Here is a 23,288-nt window from a genome sequence, read left to right on the forward strand (position 1 = left end):
TTACCGTCCACGTCCACCCCGGACGGTAGATGAAATACTGTCCACCCTAGGATCGGACCGGCCAGCACCGACGGGCTGACGCCGTCATGGACGTGGACGGCGGCGCGGGCTCGGGCGGCGATAACTGCGTGGTGCAGCGCTTGCGGTGGGGCAGCGGCGGCGTCCTAGACGGCGGAGAAGCCGTCGGGGACGACTGGAGGAGGAGGGTAGCACATCAATCTAGCGACTGTCTTCTTTCCCGTATGCTATGCCTGATCATAAGCAAAATTTAGAACACCCAACACCTAGTAGTGGGCTTGCAAACGTACGTATACCGCCACCTCATGCTTAACAGCTGGTAGACTCCATCCAGGGGTCAAGAGGAATTATTTCCAGCAGGGAAAGAGGACTGAGCAGAGCAGCCGTCGCGGGTTTCCTAGGCTCGCCTTGTGTACTCTAGCTTGTTCGCAGTACGCGTAGGCACCAGGCATAATTTGTTGCCAAGTTGGGCTAGGCCAAGACTCAAGCGTGCGGTGTAGGGATTAAAACGACAGAAAACGATATTAGGGATATGAAGTGCATCAGTTTACCCGGTGCCAAATGTGATGCAAATATATGAACTGCTACACATAGGACAATTATGTTCAGGACGACAAATAATACTCCCTTCCTTTTTCTTTAATATATAAATTTATACGCAGTAGGGGAAACCCCTCCTGATTCCTAAAAAATGCTACACAATTATGGGAACATCTTATTACCGATGTGTAGCTTGGTCATCTTTTTTTCTGAAAAGGAGTAGCTTGTCCATTTGTCGCGCGGTACGCCTGGCATCCCTCCCCTTCCGGCGCTGGGCCACCTCTCGATCATGGTCCGCGGCACAGGTTGGCGAGCAGCGCGACCAGAGCGGATGTGGCACCGGGCCTCCGCACTGCACGCACGTGCCCTTCTTCCTCCTCAGCAACGGCTGCAGCATCAGCTCGCCGCAGTCCTCGCCCACCGGGTCACCTAATACAGGCTCCAATCCGACGAACCACTTCTCGTCGCCCTTGCAGCGGATGTGTAGTGTCGGCCGTCGTGCTCCTCGATGCGCCGGACGATGGAGTCACGGCCACAGCGTTGATGGTGGTGATTGCAGATGCCCGTGCTGAAGGCGCACACGCAGTTGACGCAGTAAGCGTCCCTGTCGGCGGACGTGGCGAAGTCGTGCGCGACGATGTGTTTGACGATGTCGTCCTCAATCGGTTGCCCGTTCGGGTAGTGCTTGGGGAAGGTAGGCCTGCCCGGCGGCCTCCACACCGACACGGATGACGGAGTGGGAACCTACTAGGATGTCATGGTGCCAGTAACAGCAACGGGAGTAGAAAGCCTGCGTGCACATGATGCAGTAGCGATCCCCCCGAGGCCAAGGTGGACGTATGTGATCCGCCTTCACGGCTTCACCCTGCCACCGACACCCGTGAGTCGTGCGAGAGATACGAATGGTTCGTGTCCAACCAATGAACCAAGGCTGCCCCCACATCTCTACCAGCAGGCCAGCTTTTAGTTAGGCGTGATTCAGCTCCAGCCAACATGTTTTATCCACCACCTCACCTGCAAGATATTTGCTCGTTCCTTTGCTTGCAGTTGAAACCAAACCAAACCAAACCAAGCACCCGCTCCAATCCCTTTCGCCCGCATTTAAGCGCGTCTGCCCCTAACCGCACTCACGAAAGCTTCTGGCCACCTCGCACTATCGCGCGCCTCCAAAAATGCACAGGCAGCTCAGCCTCTCGGCAAGCCCGAGGCAGCAGCAGGGGCAGCAGGACGACGGCAGCGGCAGCGGCATCGGCATCGGCATCGGCATCGGCGGCGACGCGGCGCAGGCGATGGCGGTCGGCGAGGACGAGTCGGCCTCGCACTCCAAGGCCGACAGGGCGCGGTCGGCGATGAGGGAGGAGAGGGCCATCCACCTCATCCCGCTGCTCACCTTCGTCTGCTTCCTCCTGCTCTTCCTCTGCTCGCACGACCCTTCCGCCTCTGGTACGTTCCCGGCTCCCCCATCCTCGCATCCGCATGTGATTTGCTCATCTGACGAAAGATTTCCCTCGCGACAATGCGAGCGTGTTGATTGTTTGCGATTCCGTTTCTGTTCGTTTCAAGATATGTCGAGCTTCGCTGGAGGCGGGGGACTGAGATCCGGGAACCGGAGGTTGAGGATGCTATAGAAATTCTTGGCAGTTATCAGATGCGTGTCCGTCCAACGTCTTTCATTTTCAATCACTGTATCTTGCGCTCAAATATGGTGCAGCATTTAAAGTTGTACTTGTCCGGCAGTAAGAAAAGCATGGGGCTTCAGTTCATGCCGCTGGTTGCTTTCCTTGGTAATAACTATCAGCATTTCGACATTTTCCTTATCATCAGAGTTGTCTGACAAGATAATTAAGGATAATACACTCTCACAGAAACACGACATGAAGAGATGGTATAACATGAAGATAAGGACCCTTGGGATAATGTGCTTACACAATGGCTGATATTTGTGGCCATATGGGACAATTATACTGTCCAATGTAGATGGAGGGTGATGGCCAAACAAACCGAGCGTTGCCCACACTTCGAGCAGTGGATAATGGTCCAAATTCACAACCTTACAGCTGAGACATGATTTGCATACAAAATATTTTTTTAGCAAGATCCAAAAAAAGCGCATATAAGGGCAACACGGTCTATGTTTCAAAGAAGGGGAAAAAGGGAATCAACCTCAGAACAAGGTTGAAATGGACAGGTACTGCCATACTTCCAGCAGAGATGCTAAAGCAATTCATCACAAAAGAAAAGAACTGTAGAAGACAACTCAAGTTGCAGCTTCATGAAAATAATACCCAAAGAACACTAATTGATTGTTACTACAATCTTATCACCTCCATTATGCCTGAAAACAACATTGAAGGATGACACTCAACAGCTAAGAGCTGAATGAAACTACCATTTACTGAAAACAACTCTGAAGGATGGCGAATGAAACTATCATTGCCTGAAAACAATTAAGCCCGAAGGTGAAGGATAGCAGATTCAACAACAAGTACTGAAAGAAACTATCGTAGTCACTCCAATCTGTATTTACAATAACGCATTACAGAAATCCCTGGGCAGATTCAGGCTTCTTGGGAATGTTGCTAGAATTCCCATCAGTTGTGGCCATGGTGACTGGAATAGTGACAGGACTTCCAGAGACATGGGTCTTGGCAAACTCACCACTCGGTTGCTTGTGCTCCTGCTCAGTTTGTTCAGCCATCAGAAGGCTATCTGGAATATTGGCCTTGGATAGTTCAGTCTCATGGTGGTTAGGCTCCTTCTCAGCTATTTCAGTGTTTCCTTGCACATGGGTCACTGCGATTTCACCCTCCTGATTTTTCTGTTCCTCTTTAACCATTTCAGTGTTGCTTGGCACGTTAGTCATTTGACGTTCACCCTCTTGATGCTTGATCTCCTGATGAGTCGTTTCAGGACTTTCTAGGTTTCCAGATCCTTCCTGATGCTTGCACTCTTGCTCATCAGCTTCGGAGCTTTCAGGCAAATGAGTCTTTTCAAGTTCACAGTCTCTATGCTCTCCCTCCTGCTCGGACATCATCCTTTCCTTTGCCATCGCACCAACATCAGTTGCAGTGGTTGCAACCTTGTTATAGGCACCAGCTACCCATGCCGCCCCTGTAAGGACATACCTGTTACTCATGATAGCAGAACCGGCAGTAGAGACGGTCTGTTCAGCAGCGGCTAATGCTGACTTTGTCTTCTCTGCAACCTGGTATTTCTCATCCATCTCCTTCATTTTCTCATTTACAACTAAGGTACTGGTGTTGAACTTCTGGCTTAGACCCATTGTTTTGTCAAGGGAAGCGACTTTGGCAGTTGCAGTCGATGTGAGTTGATGCTTTTCATCAAAAGCCTTTGCTTTATCAACAGCATCCATGCCAAGAACAAATCCTTTGGCTAGCATAGAACCAACAATATCCTCTGCCTTCCGAAGGGCGGATTCCATGCCACCAACATTTTTTGACTGATTATGCAAAAGCAGAATTAGGAGTTTGAGATTGCCGAAAACAATTTGCTAATGGAGAGATTTGAATATGGCATGGTTCTACCTCCAAATCAGCTAAAACGGATGCCGGCAGCTTGTATTCAGTGGCTGGTGTGATGATGACAGACATATCTGTTATAGTCGCACCCTGCATTAAAGCACAAATTTGCACAATAGAGTTTAACAGTGTACGAAATCACAAAGTTTATCATTAGTACAGGAAAATATATTATGTTGGGTAAAAGACACAAAGGGGAAATCAAAGGAAAGATAACTCATACTTAGTAACCAAGGACAAAATAAATACACTACACATTACAGTTTCATGGCAGAAACGATATATGCAGGCTGTATTTTCATATTGAACCCAGGACTCACAAGCTAGAAAACGAGAATCGTTAGTCTACACATCTTTCCTTCAACAAAAATCAATGGAGATAATATTACGAAATTCAGAGGTAAATCGTATTATGATCAGCATCATTATCAGTAATTCATAGCAAAGACTGTGTTAACTAATGGAAGAACCTATACCGTAAGAAGCATAGCCCTTTCTGCTCCTTGGTTATCTCCGAACGTTATGTAGGCAAACTGTGACCGTTCATCACAACTGCAAAGCATTCTTGGTCAAATTATGCATGATTTGTACAAATGATATCATGGAGATCATACAGGCACTAACCTTTGCAGTTCGACATGTACTATGTCACCAGAGAACGAAAAGAACTCGCTAATATCTTGCTCTGATGCATTAAGTGAAACATTGTGGACCTTTATCGTGCCAGTCATGCTTGCCTTCAGAAAAATGAAACAAAAAGAATTAATCAGGTGTTTGATCTTGACTAATGGTTGCCATACCTAGTAAGTGGGAGGAATGCAGACAGTTCATCGACAAAGAACTTCAGAATTTGGGGGGAAGGGGAAATCCACTAAAAATGTTTCTTTTGGAAAAATCGACTACAAAGGACTTTGTTTTCTTAAGTATAGTCACATGGATAACCTGTTACAGGGTTAGAAAGAGAGTAACGGTGATTCCTTTTTGGCGGCTATGTCTGACAGCCGTGGCTATATCTGGAGAGCAATAGGGTGAGTCTGAATGTAAAAACTGAGTAAGAGCAGGGCTTGCAAACCCAAATTCAAATGTTGTAAACTGATTATGACCTGTTGGACCTAGTATCTGCTAAAGTGCTAATGCATACGGACAGGGGCTGCTCCCTGCCACTCTTAAAAAGAATGCAAGAATCCACTTACAGTCTATAATTGAATCGATGCCAATGAATTGAAGCGCGCCTGAACAATATCACTTGAAGCCATAACACATGATTTAAATCAAAGATACGTAGTAATGCATTTTCTCGGAAATTTGAAATTGAATCTGCAAATGGACAGGATTGAAAACTCTAGGCACTCGCAAACAAAAACAATGAACAAGATTCAGACAACAACGACAAGAGCCCCTAGAGCATAATCGATCAGGTATCAATCTGGAACCAAGCTAGTCCTAACCAAGATCCCCAAATACACCTATGAACCCATCGTACTTGCTCCGAAAATCCAAGAAATAGCGAATTTCAAAATCTGCGTTCTCACCTCCGCGGATGCAATCCCAACGGCCTCGCGCTCCGTCTGGGAACAGGAATGAAATGGGGCGGCAGAAATGGAACCGTCGCGCGCGCATTTTGGTGGCGGTTTCGTAGGAGCACAAGGCTGGTGCGGTGGTGCCTAAACCTGGAGAGCGTGACGTGGCTACGTTTGGGACCACAAACCTCTGGGCCGTAGCCTAATCATGGGCTGTCAGCCCATTTACTCCCCTCGAAGATACAGGCCTAGCCCAATGACCGACCTCTCTCTTCTAGTCTTCCGTATTCTTCCGACCCCGACGCCGACGGCTTCCAAGTTCCAACCCAGAACCCTCTCGTTCCAGTCGGGGTGGTGCGGCGAGGTGAGCACGGCGGCGGAATGATGGCGAAGGGCGGCGCTGGCAGCGGGCTAATCTGGGCGACGGCGGAGGATCTGGCGCGGAACCGGCCGGTGGTGCTGTCGCTGTACCGGCAGATCCTGCGGGCGCTGAACTCGCCGGAGCTGCCGCTGGGGCACGCAGCGCGGCTGGCGAAGAAGGCGGAGTGCCGCGCCATCTTCATCTTTGGCGCCGAGGAGAGGTCGCTCCACAACATCCGGGACCTCCTCGACGCCGCGCGCCACACCCTCGGCATCCTCAACCGCGGCCGCCTCCCGTAGAGAGGAACGAAGAGTCTCGCAAGTCTAGCCGTTCCCAATCCCCATGGGTATCTCATCTACCATCTTTCTTTATAGGACCAATTGTAAGATTTGGTGCTGCTGCGTGCCGATAAATGGCTAAATTGGTGTCGTCTGCTCTAGTAAGCTGCTGCTCCATATGTCGACTTGTTTCTATGCAGACTGGTGAAAGGATATACTGTAACTTGCAAATTGAAAGAAAGAAGTTTTTCAGTGTGAAACTATGAATGTGTTGTAACTTGAGTCATCGAATAGCTGGTGGTTCTCTTCTTAAATTTGAGATTGGTATGCATGGTTTTGGAGGTATTCTGCAAAGAATGAGTAAATTGTAGCATGGGGGGTATTAGCATTAATAGCACGCCTTTGTGCTATCCAAATGATTGGTGCATTATGTCATTGTTTTTTGCACTAGTGTTTAGATTTGCAATTCGTGTGATCAACTGCATTTCACATACCAGAAATATGTGGCGTTAACATAACTGGAATGGGTTGTAAGTCCATAACTAATCTTGCAGCCATTTTTTGGGATGTTAGACAATTAGAACACAGGTAGGCACTGTCTGGACCCAAGTCCACAACTTAGCGGTAGGCTACTAGGCTTCCCTCTTAGGCGTTGAGGACAGTTGATCCACAACACCAGGGATTCAGGGACTTCCTCGACGCAGCACACCACATCCCTGACTCCTCAAGCATGACGCCCCACCGTATAGAGGAACCTAAAAGAAATGATCTCACGAGCATAGCTGCGAGCTGCCTAATCCCGTGACTTTCTCTTCTTTTTCAGGTTTCAGCCTACGCCGTTATGTGCTGTTGTAAGCTATGGTTCGCCTTTGTGTAGATGAATATCCAAAATTGGTGTCATTTCCTTGCTAGTTGCTCTATGTAACCTGCAGAACATATATATTGTAGTTGCGAACCATTTTTTCCCAGCGTAAATGTGCTGTCACCATAGGAACTGATACTTGTCTCTTTTGACTTTTATTTGAGGTGTGTAGTTTTGGAAGGTATGTTCATGGTATGAATAAATTTGTAGCATTCAAGAACTAGCATGCCTTTTAGATCTTTTCTTCTGTGAAATTGTTCTTCTCTTTACATTTGAGGTGCATGGTTTTGGAGGCTATGTTCATGGAATGAGTAATTTGTAGCATTCAGGAGCTAGCATGCATTTGCATTGCTGAAATGACCAACATGTTACACTAACACCATTGCTGTTGGCAGTTTTTCAGATCTTTCCTTCTGTGAAATTGACTACAGTATACAAGTCTATGACGTTTACATATGGGAGCTTTTGTATTATACTCCAAACAACACAAGGGAATTGATCAATTAATCTTGCAGCTGTACCTTGAGACATTAAACTCCCAGCTTAGAACACTGGGCAGACGCTATCAGGACCCAAGTCCATCCCTTTAGCCGTAGGGCATGAGGCCAGAGGACAGTGTTCTCCAGCTGTGCCCCACCAGTCGATAGTCTTGTTCTCCATAGTCAGCGAGAAGTACAGCACCACACCCATGAATGCAACTCCAGCATCGAGCGCGGCAGAGAGAATGTAGTTGTACCTTGTCCACCACTTCTTCTGGTAGCGGAACACAAAGAAATTGAAGATGGTGCCAATGAGCAGCCATGAGTTATAGTTCACAGCCGTTGCTGGGGGCATGCTTGCAGTGGCACCAAGGAGCACTGGCAGATTGATCAATGGTATCCACCTCTGGTTGGGGTACATCCTGTGGAGAGCGTATACAATAACTGGGCCTGCTGCGCCAATAAGGAAGAACCAGTTCAGGGCGCCATAGTTCCCAGCTGACCCAAAGATGCGCCTCGGACCAACAAGGCCCCAGATGACTGATGCATCGAAGAACACACGGTCACTAGGGCATGTCCATGGGCTCTCTGGTGGTAGTGAATCCGAGCAGATGTCCTTGATGGAGCCGAGTAGCCACCATGCTGTCCCAAGGTTGACCGTGCCAGCCACAATGGTACCAATGAACTAAAAAAACACATTACCTGAAGGTTAGTACCTTTTGTGTCTTTTATACATGTCATGAGTACAAGAGGATTGCATTTTTCATTTATTACCTGAACAAGGAACATGGACTTGGGAGGGATCTTCATATAGTGTCCAAGCTTGAAGTCCGAGAGGAAAGCAACAGCCTGTGACATGCTCATGTAGCCATAAACCTTGAAGCAGACGTTGGCAATAGGATACCCCGGCATAATCAGACCCATGGCATACTCAGTGATCACATTCAGACCAGGCGTCTGCGCAATGCATTTCAGAGGGTCTATCAGTTTTTTTTTTACATAAATGATCACAATGCAAGACAATACCTGAAGAATGTGGCCTTTTTTTTCCTTAAAAACACCAAGCATGCTGTTGTTTTACTTGCCTGGTTGGTTGTCGCAGTGATGATGCTGATGGGAAGGGTGAAGATGAATGCCATGCCACACGCGAAGATGAGGCCCCACCACGGGAGCTGGACCTCGCGCTTAAGTACAGTGCAGAGGAGGAGGGACACTGCAACTGAAAGCGCCATCAACGAGTAGAACCACCACGCAGGGATGTCATCGTACTTCTCCATCAGCTTCGTGTGGATGTCAGGCTTCTCCTTCTGCGATGCTTTGAAGCGGCGGTAGATTTCCCTGCACATAGGTATGGTCCCGTCTTAGAGAAAAATCATGCATTTCAGTTCAGAAGTCACTCGTAATCTGAATCTTTACTTCATGTAATCAGAGCATGTGTTTGTTTTCTGTGTACTAAGTTGAGATGTCATACTTTCCGTAGAAGAGCCCGACGTGCGTGATGGTGGCAGCAATGGTGGCGAAGCTGAACCCATAACTGAGCGCAAAGAATATGCTGAGATTGACTCTGCCGCGCTGATTGTACGCGTCCTTGTCAAGCTCAAACTGACTGTTCACAATTGAAGGGATATCGTACTTGGTGCCGTTTGACATGAACAGGTGCGAGGAGAAGATGGGGAATGTCTTGGCGTTGTACAGGTTGAACCCCCAGTATGCTATCGGCATGATCAGGTAGACGAAGAACACATAGCCAAAGAAGATGTTGACAGTGGCGAAGAAGGGCGAGATGAGGGGACTGAAGAGGAAGGAGGAGACTGTGGACCAGTCGAGTGTGAAGGCGCCGAGACCAAGCCCCTTCATGCCCGAACCCAGCTGCTGCGCCGTCACGGACTTGGAGCAGACCCAGCACACCCATGAGATGGACGTCAGCGCCGGGAAGAGGTAGCCTGGAACGGCGTACCATGCGAAGCTGCATGCCAGCGCCACCAAGAAGAACTTGGAGCGGGAGATCTGGCGCGAACCTTTGCTGGCTTCGTCCTTCTCGTGCAGTGCCCTGTTTCAAGGTTGAGACATGATCAGAGCTGTTGTTAGCGGCATTTCCACCGCCGAAACGTTACGTCATGAAAATATGCAGTATGTACTGTAACTACAGCTGCTCTTGAACTAGATTGTATCATTGTACAAATTAATCAATTATATATGTTTTATTGTGAGGCAACCAATTGTACAGTGAAAAGTTGCAGTCATTCAGAATTCGTCGAATCTGATTTCACAAGGTTGTTGCTTATGTAAACAAGATACTAGTCCTTAAATAGTATGCTCAGGGAAGTTTTGCCAGACCAAACGTATATGCTGCAGCTATAGAAGCAATTGGAGAAATTTTGATACAAGACGATTCTTACAGCAGTCTTCAGATTTTTCTCTCCCAAATGTGCAACAGACAGTCTTCTGATCAGTTAGCAGATTTCAAATCCCTTCGCAACAATACTGGATAACGTAGGTGATCCATCCCGTTTTAAACAATCGCTGTGCGAAATGGTAGATCACATATCAAATTCTGTTTAGTTGTTGTTTCTTGTTTGTTGTCAGTAATCTCTTTCAGTGCGAGTTAAGCAAACATCCAATTTCTAGCCTAACACGCATGAGCACGCAGGCCTGCACGCATGTGCAAGGATCCCTGTTGCTGCTGCGCCTTTTCAGGGCCACTTGGACGCGCCTGGACCACGCGCGAGCAGTCGGCTACCGGAAATTCACCCACTTGCAAGCAGTTTCTTTGATTCTTTCAGAATTAAGACACGCCCATCGCCCGGTCTCCCCTCCCCATCCTCTCGGTCAGAACTGTGCAATGCAAGTCAGTCCTCGCAGACTCGCCATCACCCGCGCGCGCGCGCGCGCGTGGGGCGGGCGTTCCGCCGTTCACATCGCGCCGGCTGCGGCGCAGGCCCAGCGCCAACGCATTCTCGCAGGAACCAAACAGGGCCTAGAACTGGCAGAGAAAAACGCCGACCCGGGATCGCTCTCCCCGCCCGTCAAATTATCCTGGACTAGGACCCGATGATGGGATCCAGCGAGGAAGCGCTGCACGCACGGAGCCCATCGCCATCGGGCGACTGAAAGCTTAGTTTGGCTTCTCATGTCGCGGAGACTTTGATCATTTGGTCTAGGCGTCTAGCGTCTAGATCACGGGACTACGGGAGATAAGGTATAGCCAAGTTCAAGGGCTCCGTCAGCCACACAATGCACTACACAAGTTGCCGTTTTTTTGTATAGATGAAAGATGAGCAACGTATAACTAAACTAGCTGCGGATGCGGCCACGGCCAGTGCGGGCGTCGCATGGCGCCAGGGCCTACTTGGCTTCATAGGAAAACGACTGCCCATTAACAAGAGAAACCTCGCCTCTATCATCTTTTTTTTTTTATACTTGCCTCTATCATCTTGAGATGCAGAGAAAACAATGCTGCGAATGGGACTCATGATGCCGGGCGACGAAGCGGGGCCGTCAGAGTGATGATGCCTCCGCAATCATGGGCTATCGCTTTGGAATCTCGCGTCCTGATGAAAGGGAGATGTTGATTCTTTTTTCAGCTTAATTAAGCGGTATCAGTACGTTTGGTTTGTATTGCAATGTAGCACTGCAAGAAAGATTCAGTATCAGGTAGAGACTAAATGATGGTGCCTATGTTAGGTTAGTTATAGTTCGAGCTAGTCCATAGAAAAAACTAGTACGAACTAGGATTATGATGGGAACTCTGTTCTCTTTAATGTGCAGGTAAAATTGTAGATTTGCAGTGGAGATCTCTATCCACTGACAAACTTTTTGTATCCGACCTGTCACCGCTGCACAGGTATAGCACAAAAGCTGAGGCACTCCTTTCTCTTGTGCGTGCGCTCGTCAAAAAGATCTTGCGACGAGTACGTCGACGAGAGCAAAAATCCTCCCCTACTCACGTTAGTCCTAGCTTTCTTTTCTGAAGAAATCAACCATGTACCGCCATATCAGTCGGCCTGGATAACGCCTTCTACCAGAGTGGACAATGCAATGCATGTCTGAAACAAAACTTGCCCGTTTTTTAGGACAAACCAAACTTGTCCTTGGTGCGTGGGAACACAATTTGCAACGACGAAAATTTCTCTCCAAGCACACTGATTATTGAGGACTCCATCAGACATCTATCGGCGCCCAATCCGTAAACCACCACTCAATCCAGAGCCTGCAGCACACACCTATGTTCGTGGTGGGGTACTAAGCCCATCTATTATTTGCATCAGTTGGTGAGAGGGCCATCATCTATCGTGAAGAGAAAGAGATCTTCCAACTCATGCACCATGATGATGCTCTCAAGATTCTTCCATTTTTTAAAATTTCACTTATTTAAATTTGCTTTTGTCTTGTTAGTAGAACACCTGAGTAGCACGTAACATGTCCAGGTTCGACTTTACGTGGGTGAATTAAACGGGTCTAAATTAAAAAAAATTATAAAAATAGGTATGGGCTACTTGGGTAAAAAAATGTCATCGGCCGTCGGCCAGTTAAGATTAGATTCTCCTACGTCAAACCTACGCTTTGGTGACAACTGTGGCTTTGTCTCCAGGAAACACCAACACCCTAGCATTAAGATCACTAATCTCACAAGAGAGTGTCAAAGATCGCTAAACCAAACACCTAGTTTTGGTTCCTTTGCAAGTTTTGTCAGTTTACTAATGGGTCCATTGTTTTTTCAGTTCCCTATCAACTTTGCGTCCTTATCAGCAGACTAGCCAAAAAAAAATCAGAAAATGGTCTAAAAGAAAGTTGTACTACTAGATGCTCTATGCAGAGCTACAGACGCGCACGAGCAGACATGCGTGTAGCTGTAGGAGAAACCAAACGGCCAACCAGAGTCCAAAGTGAAGAGCAGTAAAAGTTTAAAGAACCCCAATGGTAACCAAAATCCAACCAAACTGAAGAACGCGGGAAAAGAAAATTTAGAATGAAAAAAAAAACCCGAAGGCAAGAACACGGAAAGGAAACACAGCACTGGCATGGTTTTACTGAAGTAGAGTAAGTAGGGTAGCAGTAAAAAACTTGTGCTCACCGGAAGAGGGAGACCTGGACGAGCGTGCTCGGCCACCACATGTGCGCCGGTTCCACCACGTACTTGCGCATCAGCCCCGCCCACCCGTATCCGAGCACCTTGATGCCATTAAAGCAATAGCCAAGAAATTCCACGAACAAGTTAATGCCCGAGTTAATTAGCTGATGGTAATAAGAACAGTAACGATTAAATAACCTCTCAGAGACGTTATATAGGTACCTGCGTGGTGATGACGAGGAGCCAGGCGGTGAAGAAGGAGATGTGGCGGTGGTAGAAGGCGCGGATGATGTCGATGATCCCGACGGCGTAGGCGTTCCCGCCGCCGAAGGCGAAGCCGGCGTTGGCGAAGATGGAGATGAGCACGTGCTCCTTCATGTTGAAGGGCCCCGGGTTGAGGCTCCACTCGCCGCCGCCCAGCAGCTTGGGCGCCCGGTGCCTGGTGCGCGGCAGCACCCGGGCCATGAAGTGGCCCACGGGCAGCGACGCCACCTGCACCGTGATCTGCGTCACGACCAGCGGCTCTGTCCGGTAGACGAAGAACTGGTTGAGGAAGCTCATGAGCGCGCACGACAGCAGCCCGATGCTCCACATCCGGAACGTCCACACCGGCAGGGAGGGGTCGTCCGTCGACGGCACCGTCAGCCGCACCTGCTCGACCGGCGACGACTCCTCCTCCTCGCCGTCGCCGACGATGCCTTCCTCCTCCTTGCCGGCGGCCTGGCCGCGCTCGGCCGTGCCGACCTCAGCCATTGCGCGTGGCCGGATTGAATAATGCCCACCAGCTGGGCCTGTACTAGCTACCTGCACGCGCGTGCTGTGCTCTGAGCGCGCGAGCGAGAAAGAGCTTTCTGCGCTGCCGGCGCGCGTGGAGGCGTATTTATCGACGCTTTGAGCACGGCGGCGGCGAGTTATGCTAATTTATTAATTGGCGACTGGGAGAGGCGTCGCGTCACGTGGCCTGTGCTTTGTGGCTGCCATTTATGACGCGAGAAGGGAGGAGTATATGGAATCCGGAATCTGATAGCGTGTCAACCTTTTTGCTGGCGAGTGAGGGCCCGTTTGTACTTTTACTTATTTTTAGTACGTGTCACATCGAATATTTAGATACTAATTAGGAGTATTAAATGTAGACTATTTACAAAACTCATTACATAAGTGGAGGCTAAACGGCGAGACGAATCTATTAAGCCTAATTAATCCATCATTAGCAAATGTTTACTGTAGCAATATATTGTCAAATCATGGACTAATTAGGCTTAATAGATTCGTCTCGCCGTTTAGCCTCCACTTATGTAATCGGTTTTGTAAATAGTCTACGTTTAATACTCCTAATTAGTATCTAAACATTTGATGTGACGGGTGCTTAAATTTAAGCAAGTGAACCAAACCAGACCTGAGTGGTGTGGTGACTATCCGAATCCGATCCCAAGATTGTCAGCAGCCATGAGCCATGACAACGCAGATCGCCAACCTTTCGTCTCAGGGGTGTTTGTTTTTTTTACCTCCTAAAATTCCTATCACATCAAATCTTATACTAATTAGAAATATTAAACATAGATTAATTATAAAACTAATTGCACAGATGGAGACTATGCAAAAACGAATCTATTAAGCATAATTAGTTCATGATTTGACAATGTGATGCTACCGTAAACATGTGCTAATGATGGATTAATTAAGCTTAATAGATTCGTCTCGTGAATTAGCCTCCATCTGTGTAATTAGTTTTATAATTAACTCATGTTTAGTTATCCTAATTAATCTTCGAATATTCGATGACATGAATTTTAATCCGAATTAAAGATCAAAGACCTCCTCAATTGTTTTTCTCCTCAATCGTTTTTCTCCGTGACTCCATGTGAATGCAAACTGTTCGAGCTCTTGACGAGCAACGTACCGGCACCGCTGCGGTGCGGCAGTTCGGCCTCCGTGATAGCCACCGCGCGGCATTGCCTCACGTGGCCGTCCAGGGCGCGTCGTCTAGCTAGTTATAGACCGCGACGCGAGGCCGCAGTGGTCGTCCGACGCGCCCGCGCGCGCGCGTGCCGACTGCGCAGCGCGTCAACGGTTGGGTTTTTCATGTGCCGGCGCTGGGCGACGGGGAGGTTGAGCTGCAAGCCTGCAAGTGGGAGGGCAGCCTGGCGTTTTCCTCTCTCTCTTGTCCGGTTTTACTTAAATGGTTGGTTACTTGACCTGTAGGTCGTGTCATGTCGAATATTTGAAGACTAATTAAGAGTATTAAATATATGTTAATTATAAAACTAATTGCACAGATGGAGGTTAAACGGCGAGACGAATCTATTAAACCTAATTAGTTAATGATTTGACAACGTGCTGCTCCATCTGTTTAATAGATTCGTCCGCGTCTTCTACCATAGACTAATTAGGCTTAATAGATTCGTTTCGCCGTTTAGCCTCCATCTGTGCAGTGGGTTTTGTAAATAGTTTATGTTTAATACTTCTAATTAGTACCTAAACATTCGATGTGACGGGACTAACTTTAGGGGTGGGAACCAAACACCCTCTAGCAGTTTACGTGGCTCAGAGCCAAAGCTGCACGATGCTGCAGGCTGCAGCTTCGACCTGGATCCATGGAAGGCAATAAACAGTGTGGCACTGATGAAGAGATGATGAGTAGCCAAGCGGCAAGGAACGGCAAGAACCGATGATACAAGACGCAGACGATGTCAATGACGACTGTGTGACGGCATACGGCGTCAGGCAGGGCGACCGGCGGATAAACTGGCGCTGAACCGGGCGGCGGTGCTGTCGCTGTAGTTGCAGATCCTGCTGGCGCTCAAACCGCCGACTCCGCTGCCGGCCGGGGCACTCTGCGCGACTGGCGAAGAAGGCGGCCATCTTCCTCACGGGATTTTCCACAACATCATCGACGTGGGCGTGAAAGTGAAACCGCCTTGGATCCTCCCCCTCGCTGCTAAACCCTCTTGGAGTCTTGGTACAGTTTCGAGTCCTGAGAGAGGAGCAAGTCGCGTGGGGAACGCGGCCGCGCGCGCTCCGGCGAGCTGAGCGCGGAGGAGGTGTGGCGGCCGTCCGAGACGGGTCACCGGAGGCACCGGCCAGGGGGCAACGCGTTTCTGTCGGCGCAAGCAAGGGCGCCGCCGGGAAGGAGTATGCGGAGGGAAGCGCTTCCAGTTCCCGGGAGGCGGCGACGCCCGGGGAGCCACGGCCTGATGGCTGATGCGGTGGGTGAGGCGTTTGCAACGACCAGGGGGGTGAACGGTATTTCCTAGCCCTCGGTAGCGGTTCGATCGAGCACGTGCGGTCCAGATCTGGCGCGGGCGCGGATGACATGGTCAGGGAGGCAGGGACTCGGTCGTCCCGCCCGTCCTCGTCAGGCTCCAGCACAAAGCTCCGTTGCCGTATGTCTTCGCCGGCGCGGCCTGCCTCCAGCTCAGCTGGTGCAAGCAGCTTGTCACTCCTGAGTCCTGGGACGCGGCGCTCCGGCGAGCGGCGGGTGGCGGGCGCGGCACACGTGCAATGGCTCGTGCCCGCATAATCCCGCCACGGTGCTCCGAGCTAGACGTCATGCCGAGCTGCCGGCCACGGCGCGGTGATAGCGAAATACGAACACGGCCGCGGGGACGAGGCACAGCTACTGGTCGGCGCTTGGAGCACCCACCATTGTTGAACGGACGCCGGCTTCCTTCTGATCGCCCAGCGCCACGGTGTTCGGCGCGACGCCGCGCCCCTCGGACGCCGGCCGGACGCGAGCCACGGCCTGCAGCGGGCGAGGCGTCCCTGCAATGACAGGGATTCAGGGACTTCCTCGATTCTTCGTGCCACACCACCGCCTTCGCAATGCGCGCAGCCCGTGAGTCTCTCATTTCTTTCAGGAATCAGCTTTCCCTAATGTTGTGCGCTATTGTAAGGTCTGGTTCAATTTTTTTTAAAGATGAATGGCCTAAGAGCAGGCCCAACGGGGCTTGGATGCCACATGGAGGATGGAGGACGTGAGATGGGCGTTTCGCAGGACGTCAGATTACCTTGCAGAAGCGCCGATAGCCTGGGTAGGAAAAGGGGAATCTTCGGTGAGAAAACTGGTGGTCCAAGCTGGTGAGAGAGAAAATCACTGCAGAAAAGAGAGGAAAAGTGACAGGTGTTGCATAGGCTTGCGTTGGGAGACATGATGGTGGTTTTGATCCACCAGTTCCTACGTGGACAGTAACTTTTTGCTGGGGCTAACGCGCCCGTATTACTGCTTTGGGCTTGCTCTAGGAGCAGGCCCAACGTTACGTTGGGCTTGATCTAGGAGCACGACCAACGCGGGTGCTCCACTGGTTGCAGGCCAGCTCGGATGCCAGCGTGGGGTAAAAATTGGGTGCCCTGCCGGTGTCAGAGGCTCCTGCAGAAGCTACAGGTGCTTGAGGAGATAGAAGGCTGTTTAGGAGAGTCTTGTTTGCATGCGATTGGCTGGTGGGTGAGTGGTGGGCCTAGGAAGTGAAAAATAAGGCCTTGTAGTTGCCAAAGTTTGGAGGTGCCAAATTACTGTTACAGCACTGTAGCACACTGTAGCGTTTCGTTTGTATTTGTGAATTATTGTCCAAACATTGACTAATTAGGCTCAAAAGATTCATCTCGCAAAGTACAATAAAACTGTGCAATTAGTTTTTAATTTCATCTACATTTAGTACTCCATGCATGTACTGCAAGTTTGAAGTTGATGGGGAATCTTCTTTTTGCACAGTGTCAAAGTTGGGAGTTGGGGGTGAACTAAACAAGTGCTAAGATGGCTTCCCTGTGGAGGTCTCATAGAGATCAGGACTGTCACGTTGAATGTTCGATACTAATTAAAAAAAATTAAATATGAGTTAATTATAAAACTAATTGTAGAAATCCTGAGCTAATTCGCGAGACAAATCTATTAAATCTGATTAATCCATCATTAGCAAATAGTTACTGTAGCACCACATTGTCAAATCATGAACTAATTAGGTTTAATAGATTCGTCTTGCAAATTAGCCTCTATCTGTAAAGTTAGTTTTATAATTACACGGTCTAGTTTAGCCTAAACCTACATGTCGCGCACCTTTTTATCTGAGGCCGCCGCTGTTATATGCTTTGCGTTGGGCTGTGCTGTCATTTCCTTTTCAGTATGGATGCGCTGTTACATGAAAAGCTGGTATTCTCCTGTCGTGTTTGAGGTGCATATGTTTGGAGCGTATGCTTATGGTTATGGAAAAGGGCTGAGTTGAAGTGTAGCGTTCAGGAATTAGCATGCCTTTGCATTGCCCAAATGACCAACATATTACACTAACACCATTGTTGTTTGCAGTTGTTTAGATCTTTCCTTATGTGAAATCAGACTAAGTATATGAGAATAAAATTTACACATAGGAGAAGCTGATGAATTACACTTCATACAACACAATCTATGGCACCAACATAACTGGAATGGATTGGCAAATCCTGCAGCTGTACCTTGAGACGTTAAACTCCAATTTGCTCAGAACTTTAGTCTTTTCTACCTCTCTCCTGACATGGACTTACCTCCATCTTAGAACACTGGGCAGATGCTATCAGGACCCAAGTCCACCCCTTTAGCGGTAGGGCAGAAGGCCAGAGGGCAGTGCTCTCCTGCTGTGCCCCACCACTGGATGCGCTTCGTCTCCATGGTCAGCGAGAAGTACAGCACCACCCCCATGAATGCAACTCCAGCGTCAAGCGCGGCCGAGAGAATGTAGTTGTATCTCACCCACCACCCCTTCCGGTACCGAAACACAAAGAAATTGAAGATTGTGCCAATGAGCAGCCACGCGTTGTAGTTCACGGTCGATGCTGGGGGCATTATGGCCGTTGCACCAAGGAGAACCGGCAGGTTGATCATTGGTATCCACCTCTGGCTTGGGAATACCCTGTGGAGAGCATAAACGATGACTGGGCCTGCTGCGCCAATGAGGAAGAACCAGTTGAGGGCCCCATAGTTGCCAAGTCGGCCGAAGATTTCCCGCGGTCCAACAAGGCCCCAGATGACCGATGCGTCAAAGAAGACATGATCGTTGGGGCACGTCCACGGGCTGCCTGATGAAGGGTCCACATGACAGATGTTCTCGATGGAGCCAAGCAGCCACCATGCCACCCCAATGTTGACCGTGCCAGCCACAATTGTGCCAACAAACTAGTAATATAACACAGAATGTTAGAAACATTGATTTCTTTGTACTTGTATAACTGATTTGCTAACTAGATTAATGGATCTGGAATTTTTGTTTACCTGAACAAGGAACATGGATTTAGGAGGGATCTTCATATAATGGCCGAGCTTAAAGTCTGAAAGGAAGGCAATAGCCTGTGACATGCTCATGTAACCGTAGGTTTTGAAACAGACATTGGCAATGGGATAGCCTGGCATTATCAGCCCCATGACATACTCAGTGATCACATTCAGACCAGGCGTCTGCCCATCAAATGGTAGAGGTTTAGTGAACTTTTTAATCTCAGGAATCATCGGAATGCAGAAGAGTACATCATGTTTCTGCTCTTAAGAAAAAATTTGACAAACATGCTAAAATATTACTTGCCTGGTTGGTTGTTGCAGTGATGATGCTGATGGGAAGGGTGAAGATGAAGGCCATGCCGCAGGCAAAGATAAGGCCCCACCATGGGAGCTGAACCTCGCGCTTCAAGACCGTGCAGAGGAGGAGGGACACGATTATTGACAGAGCCATCAGTGAGTAGAACCACCACCCTGGTATGTCATCATACTTCTTCATCAGCCTTGTGTGGATGTCAGGCTTCTCCTTCCGCGATGCTCGGAAGCGTTGGTAGATTTCCCTGGATATTTGTATGTCACATTTCAGACACAATTAATTAATGAGTAAGTTTAATCTCAGCTTGTATTTGCTTTTTCATGTACTCAGTTGAGAAGACTTACTTTCCATAGAACAAGCCGACATGTGTAATGGTGGCAGCGATGGCGGCGAAGCTGAGCCCATAAGAGAGAGCAAAGAATATGCTGAGGTTGACCTTGCCAAGCTTATTGTACTCGTCCTTGTTAATCACAAACTGATCGTTCACGATGGATGTGATGTCATATGCCGTGCCATTTGACACGAACAGGTCATTGGAGAAGATGGGGAATGTCTTGGCGTTGTACAAGTTGAATCCCCAGTACGCAGTCGGTATGATCACGTAGACGAAGAGCACGTACCCAAAGAAGATGTTGACAGTGGCAAAGAAGGGAGAGATGAGTGGGCTGAAGAGGTAGGCGGAGACAGTCGCCCAGTCGAGCGTGAAGGCACCAATGCCCAGGCCCAACATGCCGGAGCCCAGCTGCTGCGCCGTCACAGACTTGGGGAAGACCCAGCACACCCATGAGATGGACGTCAGTAAGGGGAAGAGATAACCCGGAACTGCGTACCAAGCGAAGCTGCATGCTAGCGCCACCGCGAAGAACTTGGAGCGCGTGATCTGGCGTGAGCCCTTGGGGAATTCTTCCTTCTCGTGCAGTGCCCTGGTTCACCATGGAGGACAGGATCAGAGCTGCTGTTAGCTACATTTCTACATCTGAAATATGCAGCCTGCACTGTAACTTTAGCCTGATGATATGAAAACATGCAGTCTGCAATTATGCTCTGTAACTGTAGCCATAGGAGTAATTATTTTTTTTCAGTTTGAACCTATGTTTCAGTGAAAACTACAAGTAATTCAGAATTCATGGACCCTTCAACTGACTCTGAAGCTTGCTTTTGAAAACAGAAAAGTGGTTGATGAACCATGATTGATGGTACAGTCAATGTCAAATTGTCAGGTTCAATTGACGCAATAGAATGTTCTAGCTGGCCAAGCCAACCTCATGATCAATTGATCATTCTACCAGACAAAATATATGCAGAGAGCTATACAGCACAAGCGATGGAAAAATCCTGATACAAAAGCACTCTTTATAGTTGTCTTGAAATTTATTTCTATGCCCTTTTATATATATGTAGAGTGGACCATCTCTGATCAAGCAGTACATGGACGCAAATCCGTTCAAAGCATAAAGATGATTGATTGCCATGTTGTTTAAGCAATTGCTGTGTGTGCAGTGCAAGCAAGTGAGCCATTGCAGACAAACGAGTTTGTCCAGACTTGGCATCGCTGTCCCCGTCAATTCCGTAATCCTGGACTTGGACCCGACAGAGAGTCCAGCTAGGAAATACGTCACGCACGGAGCCTATTTGGTTTTCCTTGACGTTGCTGTCGTAAAATAGGGTCTTGATATCATTAGTCATGGGAGATACCAAAGCATGCACGCAGAGCAGCCTAGTGGCGACGTGTGAGTGCGTGTTACTGAACCAGTTGCGGATGCTGCCAATGTGGCAATAATGTGGCTGTCAGCAAGGCAATTTGGTTCACGGGAAAACGGTTCCTCCATGTTGTGCGCTTGTCAAAAGATAATTGCGACGAGAGGCGAAGGGCGCGTTTGGTTGCTTGTACGCGGCCTGATCAAACTCGGCGCATGCATCCGACGAGTGATTGGTTGGCTGCAGCACCGCTAGCCAGGTTCCGCGCGTGCAACTGAAGGGCGATTGGTTGCTTGCATCTCCGTCTGGCTCGTGCGTTCGCATGCAGAAATCAGCACTCAGCTCCTGAGAAACGAAACTGGATCTCGTTTCTTCAGAGCTGGCTCTCGCTCGCTGCTGGTCCGTGAGAGCCTCCCGAGAGCCGAGCCGGCCGGTACCCAGAAGAGAACCAAACGCGCCCAAAAATCTTCCTCACCCAGACTAGCTTTCTTCTCGAAAAGAAATCATCGTTGGCTGCCATATCATCTCATCAGTCAGTCGTACTGGATAACGCCTACTCATGCTGTAGCCTGTAGCAGAGTTGATCAGGAAAGCACGCAACGGGTGTCTGAAAATGGGACCAAACAAATTTGTCCGTGGTGGGCGTGGGACCACAGTTTTCTAAACAGAAAATTTCTCTCCAAGCATTAATCATTTAGGATTCCTTCAGGCATCCTCGATGATGATGATGCTCTCAAGATTCTCTGTCCTTCAGGTATCAAATGAATGACGTTTTTTTGTCTTGTCAATTTCGTCGGCCAGTCAGTATATTCTTCCATCTGGGACCAACTTTTCTGACAACACTCGGCGACGTTTGTTCCCAAGGATCGGCAGGACGATGCTATGCGTATAATACTTATAAAGATCGTTGACCTCGCAAGAAAATGGTAAGGATCGCTAAACTAACACCTTTTTGGTTCCATCGCAAGTTTTGCCACTTAACTATATATGAGCCCGTAGTTTTCTGTTCTCTATCAGCTTTACGTACGTTCTTGTCGGCAAACTAGCAAAATACTCCCTCCAGGCTGTAGTAAGAAATGGTTTAAAAGTTGTACAAAACTACAAATTGATGCTCTATGCAAAGCTACAGACACGGACGAGCTGCCTTGAGTGCAGCTGTAGGAGAAACCAAAACGACCAACCAGAGGTGAAGACTGAAGAGCAGTAATCAAATTTAAATAACCAATGAGGCAATATGCAAGGAACGCGTTGGTCTGGTCTCGCCGGCCTCCGAAAATCCAACCACAAACGGTAGCCAAAATCCAACCAAACTTACGAACGAGATAACTTTTAAAAAAAAACAAAATAAAAATACCAAAGGCAACAGCATAGAAGGGTCACACAGCACCAGCTTGTTTTTACTGAAGTAGTGTAGTAGTAAAACTTGTGCTCACCGGAAGAGGGAGACCTGGACGAGGGTGCCCGGCCACCACATGTGCGCCGGCTCAACCACGTACTTGCGCATCAGCCCTGCCCACCCGTACCCGAGCACCTTGAAAGCCATTGGAGCAAAAGCAAGAAATTCCAAGACCAAGTTAATGCCATCAGTACTACGGAGTACGGAGTACCTTCAAATCTTGCAGAAGCTAGCTATGGACTACGGAGTACTATAGGTATGTAGCTACCTGCGTGGTGATGACGAGGAGCCAGCCGGTGAAGAAGGAGATGTGGCGGCGGTAGAAGGCGCGGATGATGTTGACGATGCCGACGGCGTAGGCGTTCCCGGCGCCGAACGCGAAGCCGGCGTTGGCGAAGATGGAGATGAGGACGTGCTCCTTCATGTTGAAGGGCCCCGGGTTGAGGCTCCACTCGCCGCCGCCGAGCACCCGGGGAGCCCGGAACCTGGCGCGCGGCAGCACCCGGGCCATGAAGTGGCCCACGGGCAGCGACGCCACCTGCACCGTGATCTGCGTCACGATGAGGGGCTCCGCGCGGTAGGAGAAGAACTGGTTGAGGAAGCTCATGAGCGCGCACGACAGGATGCCGATGCTCCACATCCGGAACGTCCACACCGGCAGGGAGGGGTCGTCCGTCGACGGCACCGTCAGCCGCACCTGCTCGATCGGCGACGTCTCCTCCTCGTCGTCGTCGACGCCGAGGCCCTCCTCCTCCTCCTTGCCTGCGCCGCCGGCGCCCACGGCCGCGGCCAGGCCGCGGTCGTCCGTGCCGATCTCACCCATTGCGCTCGCGTGGGCGGCGGATTGGATGATGCCCAGCTGTGCTAGCTGCCCGCGCGAGCTAGAAAGAGGGGCGCCCTTGTGCGCTGCGGCTTGTGTGTTGTGAGGCGCGCGCGTATATATGATATATCGGTGCTTCGAGCACACGGCGGCGG

General features: G+C 49.2%; 5 protein-coding genes across 5 annotated transcripts; 2 read left to right on the top strand and 3 right to left on the bottom strand.

The window, feature by feature from the left end:
• The first annotated feature begins 1,576 nt into the window (after positions 1–1,576).
• LOC117833980 (uncharacterized) lies at positions 1,577–2,366 on the top strand. Its single transcript, XM_034713576.2, has 2 exons — positions 1,577–2,001; positions 2,122–2,366. Exons 1-2 carry the CDS (start codon positions 1,731–1,733, stop codon positions 2,184–2,186), a joined length of 336 nt encoding a protein of 111 aa, XP_034569467.1. The 5' UTR covers positions 1,577–1,730; the 3' UTR covers positions 2,187–2,366.
• A 454-nt stretch (positions 2,367–2,820) lies between these two features.
• LOC117833964 (binding partner of ACD11 1) lies at positions 2,821–5,741 on the bottom strand. Its single transcript, XM_034713558.2, has 5 exons — positions 5,630–5,741; positions 4,722–4,834; positions 4,574–4,649; positions 4,104–4,187; positions 2,821–4,018 (listed from the first exon to the last, which is right to left on the bottom strand). Exons 2-5 carry the CDS (start codon positions 4,826–4,828, stop codon positions 3,095–3,097), a joined length of 1,191 nt encoding a protein of 396 aa, XP_034569449.1. The 5' UTR covers positions 4,829–4,834; positions 5,630–5,741; the 3' UTR covers positions 2,821–3,094.
• A 257-nt stretch (positions 5,742–5,998) lies between these two features.
• LOC117833984 (uncharacterized) lies at positions 5,999–6,601 on the top strand. The gene has a single exon (XM_034713589.2). It carries the CDS (start codon positions 5,999–6,001, stop codon positions 6,275–6,277), a length of 279 nt encoding a protein of 92 aa, XP_034569480.1. The 3' UTR covers positions 6,278–6,601.
• Positions 6,602–7,486: 885 nt separating this feature from the next.
• LOC117833956 (oligopeptide transporter 4) lies at positions 7,487–13,544 on the bottom strand. Its single transcript, XM_034713548.2, has 6 exons — positions 12,891–13,544; positions 12,672–12,769; positions 9,069–9,647; positions 8,683–8,935; positions 8,372–8,554; positions 7,487–8,282 (listed from the first exon to the last, which is right to left on the bottom strand). The coding sequence occupies exons 1-6, from the start codon at positions 13,419–13,421 to the stop codon at positions 7,662–7,664; spliced, it is 2,265 nt and encodes a 754-aa protein (XP_034569439.1). The 5' UTR covers positions 13,422–13,544; the 3' UTR covers positions 7,487–7,661.
• A 4,344-nt stretch (positions 13,545–17,888) lies between these two features.
• Positions 17,889–23,236, bottom strand: LOC117858783 (oligopeptide transporter 4). The gene is made up of 6 exons (XM_034741951.2): positions 22,582–23,236; positions 22,351–22,448; positions 19,564–20,142; positions 19,211–19,463; positions 18,904–19,086; positions 17,889–18,807 (listed from the first exon to the last, which is right to left on the bottom strand). Exons 1-6 carry the CDS (start codon positions 23,134–23,136, stop codon positions 18,187–18,189), a joined length of 2,289 nt encoding a protein of 762 aa, XP_034597842.1. The 5' UTR covers positions 23,137–23,236; the 3' UTR covers positions 17,889–18,186.
• Between the last annotated feature and the right edge of the window lie 52 nt (positions 23,237–23,288).

Source organism: Setaria viridis, chromosome 1 (genome assembly GCF_005286985.2).
Source record: "Setaria viridis chromosome 1, Setaria_viridis_v4.0, whole genome shotgun sequence".
Lineage (NCBI taxonomy): Eukaryota > Viridiplantae > Streptophyta > Magnoliopsida > Poales > Poaceae > Setaria > Setaria viridis.

Excerpts from the sequence above, each read along its gene's own strand:
- LOC117833980 (XM_034713576.2), top strand. The coding sequence starts at position 1,731 with ATGCACAGGCAGCTCAGCCTCTCGGCAAGCCCGAGGCAGCAGCAGGGG. Across the intron at positions 2,002-2,121 it reads GCACGACCCTTCCGCCTCTG|ATATGTCGAGCTTCGCTGGA; the intron begins GTACGTTCCCGG and ends GTTCGTTTCAAG.
- LOC117833964 (XM_034713558.2), bottom strand. The coding sequence starts at position 4,828 with ATGACTGGCACGATAAAGGTCCACAATGTTTCACTTAATGCATCAGAG. Across the intron at positions 4,650-4,721 it reads GTACATGTCGAACTGCAAAG|TTGTGATGAACGGTCACAGT; the intron begins GTTAGTGCCTGT and ends AATGCTTTGCAG. Across the intron at positions 4,188-4,573 it reads AAAGGGCTATGCTTCTTACG|GGTGCGACTATAACAGATAT; the intron begins GTATAGGTTCTT and ends GCTTTAATGCAG.
- LOC117833984 (XM_034713589.2), top strand. The coding sequence starts at position 5,999 with ATGATGGCGAAGGGCGGCGCTGGCAGCGGGCTAATCTGGGCGACGGCG.
- LOC117833956 (XM_034713548.2), bottom strand. The coding sequence starts at position 13,421 with ATGGCTGAGGTCGGCACGGCCGAGCGCGGCCAGGCCGCCGGCAAGGAG. Across the intron at positions 12,770-12,890 it reads TCCTCGTCATCACCACGCAG|GTGCTCGGATACGGGTGGGC; the intron begins GTACCTATATAA and ends AATGGCATCAAG. Across the intron at positions 8,283-8,371 it reads AGTCCATGTTCCTTGTTCAG|TTCATTGGTACCATTGTGGC; the intron begins GTAATAAATGAA and ends GTGTTTTTTTAG.
- LOC117858783 (XM_034741951.2), bottom strand. The coding sequence starts at position 23,136 with ATGGGTGAGATCGGCACGGACGACCGCGGCCTGGCCGCGGCCGTGGGC. Across the intron at positions 20,143-22,350 it reads GTCCAGGTCTCCCTCTTCCG|GGCACTGCACGAGAAGGAAG; the intron begins GTGAGCACAAGT and ends ATGGTGAACCAG. Across the intron at positions 19,087-19,210 it reads TCACTGCAACAACCAACCAG|ACGCCTGGTCTGAATGTGAT; the intron begins GCAAGTAATATT and ends TTTGATGGGCAG.